The sequence below is a fragment of the Pipra filicauda genome, unplaced genomic scaffold (genome assembly GCF_003945595.2).
Source record: "Pipra filicauda isolate LSUMZ 115617 unplaced genomic scaffold, ASM394559v2 scaffold589_size259243_pilon, whole genome shotgun sequence".
NCBI classification, from domain to species: domain Eukaryota; kingdom Metazoa; phylum Chordata; class Aves; order Passeriformes; family Pipridae; genus Pipra; species Pipra filicauda.
Genome location: NW_024104741.1, coordinates 249,083 through 259,251, shown reverse-complemented (window position 1 = coordinate 259,251; position 10,169 = coordinate 249,083). Strand labels below are relative to the sequence as shown.

Genomic DNA, 10,169 nt, shown 5'->3' with positions numbered 1-10,169 from the left:
GACATCCATACATGGGAGGGATGTTTTCAATTAACAGTGAAGCCGTAAGTCATCTGTAAAAATGCAGTAAAAAGTTATTTATCACTGCATAGCCTGAGTGTGGCTGATACCAATCCCAAGCTGTGAATTACCTCAGCCCTGTATGTCTGCACAGAGGCTTTGCCTGCCTGTGCTGAGGGACTGTAGGAGGTACGTATCTCATCTGCCTGTGCTCCTGTGTGCTGGGCATGGACGCCAGACAATGGAATGGAGGGGAGGAGAAGGAGGAGACAAGGTTGTGGGCTGTCTCCAGGAAGTGTTCTTTTCCTTCTCCACTCCTGATAGCCTTTGGGGTCAGTGTTTCCCTGATGGCCTTTGTCCGTCAAGCAGTCAGGGATATTTTGGACAGCTCCAACAGAAAAGGTACAAAGTAAAATGCACTACAGGGACTCCCAAGGCCTGTTTTGTGCAGCATTTTCCCTGAGCACACTGCAAGAGTTGCCACAGAATAAAGGAGGACTTCGATGCCCAGGCTTGGAAGCACAACAGATTTATTGAGTTTAAGGAAGAAAAGGAGGTGGCTCACAATGAGCCCGAGGAACAGCCACTAAGATGCAGTGGAGCTCCTGCAGGTTGTCCATCTGCCTGCCTTGTAGAGGGAGGAAGGATAACAGAAAACAAAGGAAAGAGGTGGAAGAGCGGGAGAAGGAAACATCATCATGAAGCTCCAAATACAGCGTCTCAAAGTTCTGTTTTCAGTGCAGCATCCTGTTGTGAGGTCTTGGAGGATCTTGCCCCAGGACGTTGCCAGCAGCTTTAGCAGGGGGGACATCTGCCACGGTAGCAGTTGGTGATGCAGGAGAGGTCAAAGCCCCCGGAGTTGATGGGCACTCCATTACAGCTGAGGATGCTGCCAACGGCAGCGGAGGTGGAGGATCCCACCACGGTGTTCTGTGGGAAGGAGCTGAGGATGGGCCCGGGCAAGGTCACCACAACAGCAGAGGGCTGGATGGCAACAGTGGAGCTCTGGCACTGCCTGACACAGCACTCATTGCAGCTGTTGGCCAGCGGGGTCGGGCCGCAGGGCTGGCAGCAAGGGTTGGAGGGCTGGCAGCACGACATGTCTCTGGCTCACAGGGGCACCTGGCACACAGGGCAGGGAGAAGCACAAAGCAGACACACATGAGAAGCAGCCCTGCACCCAACCCCCCTGCAGACAAGGCACCTCCTGCACCACATGACACTGCCCAGCCCAAAGCCCAGCAGCCTCCTCAGCCAAGTCCCAGCCTCTCTCTGCACAACACCTTCTCTCCCCTTCCCTCTCCCAGCAGAAGCAGCTCCCAGCCCGGGGCTAACACAGCCCATATCAGCTGAGACCTGCAGTGAGGAAAGACGTGGTCTTGAAGCAGGAGGAGAAGGAGAAGAGGCTTCCCACTCACCTGATTCCTGAGGAGAAGGAGGTGAGAGAAGTGGATGCGAGAGCAGAGACTTGGGCTGCCTTTTATAGCAGTCCTGCACTGCCTCAGGCCCACAGGCACCTTTGTGCAAGTCATAATTTTCTGACCAGCTCATGTCAGTTGTGAACCATCCCAGCTAATGGTAGGGGCTGTGTCCTGGTTTCCTGAACTGATACCCTTTCATTTCCTGCCTAATTCCGCTTGCCCTCCTATATGAAAGCTTATGGAAGTGCCAGGATGAGTTGGTCAAGGATTTGCAGGGCAGAAAGATGTCAGCACAGGCAGAAGGCTCAGATCAAGGCTGGTGGCATCTCTTGTTTACAGGTGATGTTCTTCTGGGTCATTTCTGTGTGGTTTATTTGTGGCAAAGATGACAGGAAATGGGCACCACTTTTGTGCTTTTTGCCCATATGCCCCAAGACTGCTGTGTGAGTGGCCATGAGTGCACATGTGAGGGATGCTGGACTTTTTGTCCTTCTTCCACCCTCCTCACTCTCTTACATATGCTGTCTGTGTCTGCTCAGCCACCCAAGTTGCCACCTGTAACCCTCCCTCCCTCTACAGGGCAGGCAGATGGACACCCTGCACGAGCTCCTCTGCATCTTGGTGGCTGCTCCTGGGGTTCTCTGAGCCACCTCCTTCTCTTCCTTAATCTCATTAGGTTTGTTGCACGTCCAAGCCTGGGCCTCTGAACCCTCCTTTGTTCTGTGGCAACTCCCCCAGTCTCCTCTGGGATGAAGTTTGACAAAGCAGAGGGTGGGCCTCCTTGCAGGGCAGATTTCCCTTTGTGCCCCCTCCCTTGGAGGTGGGTGGAGACATCCCTGGCTACTCCATGGCCAATGGCCAGCAGGGAGAGCCTGACTCCAACGATTGGCAGCAGTGGGGATGGGAAAAAACAATGCCTTGGACCAGCTCACAACCTCATCTCTTCCTTCTCCTCCCCTCCATCACCCAGTGTAGGGTCCATGACCAGCCACAGGAACTGATGACATGTGCACCTCAGGTGGTCCTTCAGTGCCTGGCAGGGCCCAGGGGTTGTTGATACAGTCAGGCCTCGGGGGATTCAGCAGTTAGGATTGGTAACAGTCACACTCCAACTGTGCCATGAAGTCCCTATTTCTTCGAAGCCAACATATCCAAAAGGCCCAGATGGCTTGCGTCAGGTGTCCATCTTCCCTGTGCACGTGACCTGTAGCCTCACTATTGATGACAACATCTATCCCTTTTTATTAAGACTTTCTCCTCAGACCCTGGCCTTCAACCTTGAATAATGCTGTAATTTGTGTCATCCCTCAGATATCTGTGGTCTCCTGTGTGCAGAAGAGGAACTCTTGAAGGCACTGCTGGGCTCAAAATAACAGCTCAGGCACAGAGTGTCCCGTGAAGCCTGTGAGGTTCCACACATGCTCCTGCTGCCCTCAGTTCAGGGCAGAGACACCACCTTTATCCACATGACTGGCCACTGGGCACATCTTGTGCTGTCCAGAGACCAAGGCTTCACTTTCACCTTCAGCTAGTGAGACCAGCTGCCCAAGCACTGGTGTCTGTTGCCAGCACCCAAATCATCTCCAGTTCCTCTTCACTGTGCCTGTGACCCCCACAGACAAGCCCTGCACATGGGTCCTTGTTCCGAGAAAGTCTCGGTCCTCTTGGCAGACCCCACTGAAGTACTAAAATACTGGGAAGAGTTCCTCTCCAAGTCTCCTGTTCTCCAGGGAGAAAAGGCCACACTCCTTCAGCCTTTCCTCACAGCACAGGTTCTCCAGCTCTCTGGTCGTCTTTTGAAAAACGCAATCTGGTGGGAGCAGCCGCTGGATCAGGATAAGCACCGGCCAAGCCAGGGAACTTGGGTCTCAGTGGTGTCTTTCCTGATGCAGAACAGCCAGCCAGCAGGAGAAACACCTGGGTTGAGATGACAACAAGCCCAATGTCCACGGGGTTGGGGCATGCAGGAAGCAGGTTTTTTTCTTCATGGGGGTGGTGAAATGGAGCGGTTTGCGGATGGTGACATCTCGATTACAGGACATCCCTGAGAGGATCATGAACTCAGGTAGTCAGGAAGAAGGAGAAAATGACGGTTTGCTGTTTCTTGCTGAGGTAGAAATAACTTCCTTCACAGGTTTTGGGATGGGATTATGTTTTGAGTTTTTGCTCAAAACAGAGTTGATAATGCAGAGATGTTTCTGCTATTGCTAAGTTTGCAGAGAGCCAAGGCCTTTTCAGCTTGTCCTGCTGCCACGCTGGCAAGGAAGTTGGGGGTACATGGGAGGCTGGGAGAAGACACAGCCAAGACAGGTGACCCAAAGTGATCCAAGGGATATTTCAGACCATGTGGCACTATACTCAGTATATAAAGGTGTGGGAAAAAGGAGGAGGGGGGGACATTTGGAGACATGGTGGTTTTGTCTTCCCGAGCCACCATTCATCAGAATGGGGCCATGCTCTTCTGGAGATGGCTGAACACCTGCCTGCTCATGGGGAGCAGAGAATTAATTCTTTGTCTTTCTTTGCTTCTGTACACAGATTGTGCTTTCCCTATTAAACTGTCTTTATCTCAACCCACAGATTTTCTAGCTTTTCCCCCTTCCAATTCTATCCTCAATCCTGTTGGTGGGGGAGTGAGCGAGTGGCTGTTAGGCCTTGGTTACTGGCTGGGGTTGATGTTTAGTTGCCAGCCAGCAGGCAAAACAAATGGTTTCCCTGGTGACAAGGAAGGTCTTCATCGCCTTGGATGCAGCAGTGGTGATGGACCAGATCTCCACATGGGAAATCCAACGGGGAAGAACAAATGCAGGAAGGTCTGCAGGTACTGATTGCTCCACACAGTGACAAGGAGGAGGCCATTCCCCACCAGGGTTAGAAGATCCATGGAGAAGAAAAGGCTCATTGTATGTGTGGTAATTCCTGGTTGCACTGACTTCTTCATTCCCTCACAATTACTTGTCCAATTCAAATGCCCACTGCTGATGGAAGCTACACAGTCACAGAAGGAGGAAAATGCTTTTAGGATCGTGGAGTCCAATTGTAAGCTGAACACTGCCCACTCCACCACTAACCCCTGTTCCCTCGTGCCACATCTAAGCTTTCAAAGATTTTCAGAGCAGAAATTTTTCCTAAGATCCAATCTTAACTTCCCTGGGTACAACTTGAGGCCATTTCCTCCTGTCCTGTCCCTTGTTACTTGGGAGAAGACACAACAGCCACCTCGCTACAACCTGTTTCCAGAAAATGATAAAGAGTGATAAGGTCTCCCCTGAATTTCTTCCAGGGAGTCCAAGACCTTGACATCCAGCACCTTCCTGCTCTACTCACCAAGTCTCCATCTCACGCAGAGCAAAGAGCAGGCTCTGAAACTGGGTTGCTCATCACTGGCCTGGAGCCACTAAACATCAAGGCTCTGCAGAGGAGATGCAGAGGAGCACCCTGGCAGGGCAGGACTCCAGCACACCTTGGAAGGACAGAGGACCCAGAGAGGGCACAGAGGGGGCATGACACGAAGGACCCAGTGCACTGATCTGAGAGTACACGTAGAGTAGCAATAGGGTCAACCCCCCAGCAGAAGCCCACTTGAGTGTAAGAGTGACCAGCACAGAGACGAGGTGGAAGCAAAAGACAAGGATGTGTCATGTCCCCTCCCATGGCAGTCCTTGGGCACGTGTACAAGAAGCACAAGAGCAGTGTCCATTTCCTGACAACTTTGCCAAAGACAAGACCACAGGAATGACCTTGGGGCAAATCACCTGCCCTCAAGCCATGCCAACAGCCCTTCATCTAAAACTTCTTCCTCTAATGGCATCTTTCTGCCCTACAAATCCTGGAGTCACTCATCCTGGCACTTAGAGAGATGGTGCTTCATGTAGGAAAGCACTTGGCATGTACCAGGAAATGAAAAGGCAGCAGTGCAGGAAACCAGGACACAGCCCCTACCATTAGCTGGGATGGTTCACAACTGACATGAGCTGGTCAGAAAATTACGACCTGCACAAAGGTGCCTGTGGGCCTGGGGCAGTGCAGGACTGCTATAAAAGGCAGCCCAAGTCTCTGCTCTCGCATCCACTTCTCTCACCTCCTTCTCCTCAGGAATCAGGTGAGTGGGAAGCCTCTTCTCCTTCTCCTCCTGCTTCAAGACCACGTCTTTCCTCACTGCAGGTCTCAGCTGATATGGGCTGTGTTAGCCCTGGGCTGGGAGCTGCTTCTGCTGGGAGAGGGAAGGGGAGAGAAGGTGTTGTGCAGAGAGAGGCTGGGACTTGGCTGAGGAGGCTGCTGGGCTTTGGGCTGGGCAGTGTCATGTGGTGCAGGAGGTGCCTTGTCTGCAGGGGGGTTGGGTGCATGGCTGCTTCTCATGTGTGTCTGCTTTGTGCTTCTCCCTGCCCTGTGTGCCAGGTGCCCCTGTGAGCCAGAGACATGTCGTGCTGCCAGCCCTGCAACCCTTGCTGCCAGCCCTGCGGCCCGACCCCGCTGGCCAACAGCTGCAATGAGTGCTGTGTCAGGCAGTGCCAGAGCTCCACTGTTGCCATCCAGCCCTCCGCTGTGGTGGTGACCCTGCCCGGGCCCATCCTCAGCTCCTTCCCACAGAACACCGTGGTGGGATCCTCCACCTCCGCTGCCGTTGGCAGCATCCTCAGCTGTGACGGAGTGCCCATCAACTCCGGGGGCTTTGACCTCTCCTGCATCACCAACCGCTACAGGTGTCGGCCCTGCTAAAGCTGCTGGCAACGTCCTGGGGCAAGAACCTCCAAGACCTCACAACATGGGGCTGGACTGAAAACAGAACTCCGGCACATTGTGTTTCGAGCTTCATGATGATGTTTCCATCTCCCACTCTTCCATCTCTTTCCTTTGCTTTCTGTGTCTCCCCAGACCAGCCCAGAGGGATCTGTTGTCCTCCCTCCGTCTCCAGGGCAGGCAGATGGACACCCTGCAGGAGCTCCACTGCATCTTAGTGGCTGCTCCTTTTGCTCTCTGTGAGCCACCTCCTTTGCTTCTTTAGACTCATTAAAGTTGTTGTGCATCCAAGCTTGGGCCTCTGAGTCCTCATATCTTTTGTGGCAACTCTTCTGTCTGTTCATTGTAGAAATTGGTGAAATTATAGGTTGGAATTCCCTTGAGTAGATTTTGTTTACTGCGTTTTGTGATAGAGGCGTCAAAATCATCCCTGCTAACTGTACAGTGAAAGGGCTTTAGGGACACCATGGCTCAAAGGGTGGCAGCAGTGAGGATGGGAAACCACAATGTCTGGGGAAAGCCCACAACTTCATCTCTTCCTTCTCCTCTTCTCCATTGCCCTTTCTAGTGCCCATGAGCAGCACACATGGCCAATGGCAGATGACACCCATACCTCTCACAGTCCTTCAGGCCCTGGCAGGGCCCAGCTGCTCTCCAGACATCCAGGGCTGAGACAACTCTCCGGCTGGGATCAGTATCTGCCATGATCAGGCTACGCAGTGCAGTCTCCATTCCTTGAACCCAACACCCCCAGGGCCAACCACAGCTGAGCACCCAGTGCCCAAAGAGCCACTTTCTGGCCACCACACCTCCACTCACAGGCAGAGGGGAACTGGGCAGATGATGCATAGAGCAACCCCACAGCCACTTTGGCTCTCTGCAAGACAATTATCCCTTATTTCTTCATGGATTTATTTCAGGTGTCCATCTACCATGAATTGGAGCAAATGACTTTTCGCTTCCTCATTGATTCACGTTTGCATATGGTTTTCAATGGCATCATTTTACACCTTGGACTTCAGCCCCAAGAAAAACTCTAAATCCTGGCATCCCTTGCTTATCCGTGGTCACCTGGCTGCAAAAAAAGGGACTCCAGAAGGCAAAGCTGGGCTCAGAATAATGGCTCAGGCACACAACACCCCATGGACCATGTGAAGTTCCCCTTGTGCTTTCCTGCACAGACACCATCCTTGTCCACCTCACTGGGCACTGGGCAGCTTCAGTGGTACAGGACGGGCACCAGCCCTATCCCAGCACAAACACTGAGAATGACCCTGCTCGTACTCATCTTCCCTGGCTCACCCAGTGCTCTGAGGCAGGGCCAGCCCCAGCTCTCTTCACACCCCAGTGCTTCTCACTTCCTGGCCAGGCTGTGCCTGGTCTTCCAAGAGCCTCTGGCCGTGGGAGATCTGTCCTCCAACACACCTTGCACTCCATGGGCAACCACATGGGAACACTGAGGGGCAGGGCTGTGCCCTCAGAGGAGTATTTCTTCTCCCCACCATGGGCTCTGCAGGGAACAGGACCAGTCTGGGCAGTTCCACTGTGTGGACCAGTACTCACACTAAGCCCAGGAAGGCACAGCCCAGAATGGATCCAAGCCACACTGTACTCTGGGCTTGGGAAATTGGACCCCAGGTACGCCAGGATGGAGCCCTTCCAAGTGCAGCAGAACTGGCCTCTGCAAGTGCTGGATAATCCATACATTCCTCTGGGTACCTCTATCTGCCACCTGAGACAGAAGTCTAATTGGTCCTGCTGACTCACCCATTGGTCGTTCTCATTTCTCTTGGTTGTGGCAAAAGGCTTCTAGAGAAGAAGTTCATTTCCTCGAGTCCCCCTGTGCTATTCTCTGTCTCCAGTGTATGTCTCTTTAGGTGATCAGTTCTAGGACATAAATAAGACATCAGCCAAGCACATCCCAATTTCTCCCGGGTATGGATATGTGTGTTCTCCACTGGGAATTCCATGGGCGAGTGAAGGGCAGGGCTGTGCAGAAGGGCCTGCAGTGGTGGGACAAAGGGGAACGGGGTTAAACTGGGAGACGGTAAGTTTAGATTAAATATTAGGAAGAAATTCTTCCCTGTGAGGGTGGTGATGCGCTGGAACAGGGTGCACGGAGAGCTTATGGATGCTCCATCCCTTCAAGTGTTCAGAGCAGGGTGGATGGGGCTTGGAGCAGCCTGGTCTAGTGAAACTATCCTTTCTCTTGACAGATGGCTGGGTTTAGATGATAAATATGATCCACTCTATCCCAAACCATTCTAGGACTCTTTGATCTGTGGGCTGTCCATTACAGATCACCTTTGTTCCCCAGGGTCTGTCTTTCTTTGGCTGCTGCTCTTGGGCATTGCTTTGGTCAAGGGATTCAGTCAGGAAGACACTGATGACAGACATCCATACATGGGAGGGATGTTTTCAATTAACAGTGAAGCCGTAAGTCATCTGTAAAAATGCAGTAAAAAGTTATTTATCACTGCATAGCCTGAGTGTGGCTGATACCAATCCCAAGCTGTGAATTACCTCAGCCCTGTATGTCTGCACAGAGGCTTTGCCTGCCTGTGCTGAGGGACTGTAGGAGGTACGTATCTCATCTGCCTGTGCTCCTGTGTGCTGGGCATGGACGCCAGACAATGGAATGGAGGGGAGGAGAAGGAGGAGACAAGGTTGTGGGCTGTCTCCAGGAAGTGTTCTTTTCCTTCTCCACTCCTGATAGCCTTTGGGGTCAGTGTTTCCCTGATGGCCTTTGTCCGTCAAGCAGTCAGGGATATTTTGGACAGCTCCAACAGAAAAGGTACAAAGTAAAATGCACTACAGGGACTCCCAAGGCCTGTTTTGTGCAGCATTTTCCCTGAGCACACTGCAAGAGTTGCCACAGAATAAAGGAGGACTTCGATGCCCAGGCTTGGAAGCACAACAGATTTATTGAGTTTAAGGAAGAAAAGGAGGTGGCTCACAATGAGCCCGAGGAACAGCCACTAAGATGCAGTGGAGCTCCTGCAGGTTGTCCATCTGCCTGCCTTGTAGAGGGAGGAAGGATAACAGAAAACAAAGGAAAGAGGTGGAAGAGCGGGAGAAGGAAACATCATCATGAAGCTCCAAATACAGCGTCTCAAAGTTCTGTTTTCAGTGCAGCATCCTGTTGTGAGGTCTTGGAGGATCTTGCCCCAGGACGTTGCCAGCAGCTTTAGCAGGGGGGACATCTGCCACGGTAGCAGTTGGTGATGCAGGAGAGGTCAAAGCCCCCGGAGTTGATGGGCACTCCATTACAGCTGAGGATGCTGCCAACGGCAGCGGAGGTGGAGGATCCCACCACGGTGTTCTGTGGGAAGGAGCTGAGGATGGGCCCAGGCAGGGTCACCACAACAGCAGAGGGTTGGATGGCAACAGTGGAGCTCTGGCACTGCCTGACACAGCACTCATTGCAGCTGTTGGCCAGCGGGGTCGGGCCGCAGGGCTGGCAGCAAGGGTTGCAGGGCTGGCAGCACGACATGTCTCTGGCTCACAGGGGCACCTGGCACACAGGGCAGGGAGAAGCACAAAGCAGACACACATGAGAAGCAGCCCTGCACCCAACCCCCCTGCAGACAAGGCACCTCCTGCACCACATGACACTGCCCAGCCCAAAGCCCAGCAGCCTCCTCAGCCAAGTCCCAGCCTCTCTCTGCACAACACCTTCTCTCCCCTTCCCTCTCCCAGCAGACGCAGCTCCCAGCCCTGGAGTAGCACAGTCTGTGTTAGATGAAGCAGGTGGAGAAGAGGCTTCCCACTCACCTGATTCCCGAGGAGAAGGAGGTGAGAGAAGTGGATGCGAGAGCAGAGACTTGGGCTGCCTTTTATAGCAGTCCTGCACTGCCCCAGGCCCACAGGCACCTTTGTGCAAGTCATAATTTTCTGACCAGCTCATGTCAGTTGTGAACCATCCCAGCTAATGGTAGGGGCTGTGTCCTGGTTTCCTGCACTGCTGCCTTTTCATTTCCTGGCACATGTCAAGTGTGGTTCATTTCT

At 52.9% G+C, this 10,169-nt stretch overlaps 3 protein-coding genes across 3 annotated transcripts; 1 reads left to right on the top strand and 2 right to left on the bottom strand.

The window, feature by feature from the left end:
- Positions 1-515: 515 nt before the first annotated feature.
- LOC120324555 (feather keratin Cos1-2-like) lies at positions 516-1,105 on the bottom strand. Its single transcript, XM_039387764.1, has one exon. The coding sequence runs from the start codon at positions 1,099-1,101 to the stop codon at positions 796-798; it is 306 nt and encodes a 101-aa protein (XP_039243698.1). The 5' UTR covers positions 1,102-1,105; the 3' UTR covers positions 516-795.
- Positions 1,106-4,752: 3,647 nt separating this feature from the next.
- LOC113999887 (feather keratin Cos1-2-like) lies at positions 4,753-6,170 on the top strand. Its single transcript, XM_027743686.2, has 2 exons — positions 4,753-5,523; positions 5,820-6,170. Exon 2 carries the CDS (start codon positions 5,841-5,843, stop codon positions 6,138-6,140), a length of 300 nt encoding a protein of 99 aa, XP_027599487.2. The 5' UTR covers positions 4,753-5,523; positions 5,820-5,840; the 3' UTR covers positions 6,141-6,170.
- A 2,898-nt stretch (positions 6,171-9,068) lies between these two features.
- On the bottom strand, positions 9,069-9,672 carry LOC113999884 (feather keratin Cos1-2-like). Its single transcript, XM_027743684.2, has one exon. The coding sequence runs from the start codon at positions 9,652-9,654 to the stop codon at positions 9,349-9,351; it is 306 nt and encodes a 101-aa protein (XP_027599485.1). The 5' UTR covers positions 9,655-9,672; the 3' UTR covers positions 9,069-9,348.
- Positions 9,673-10,169: the final 497 nt, after the last annotated feature.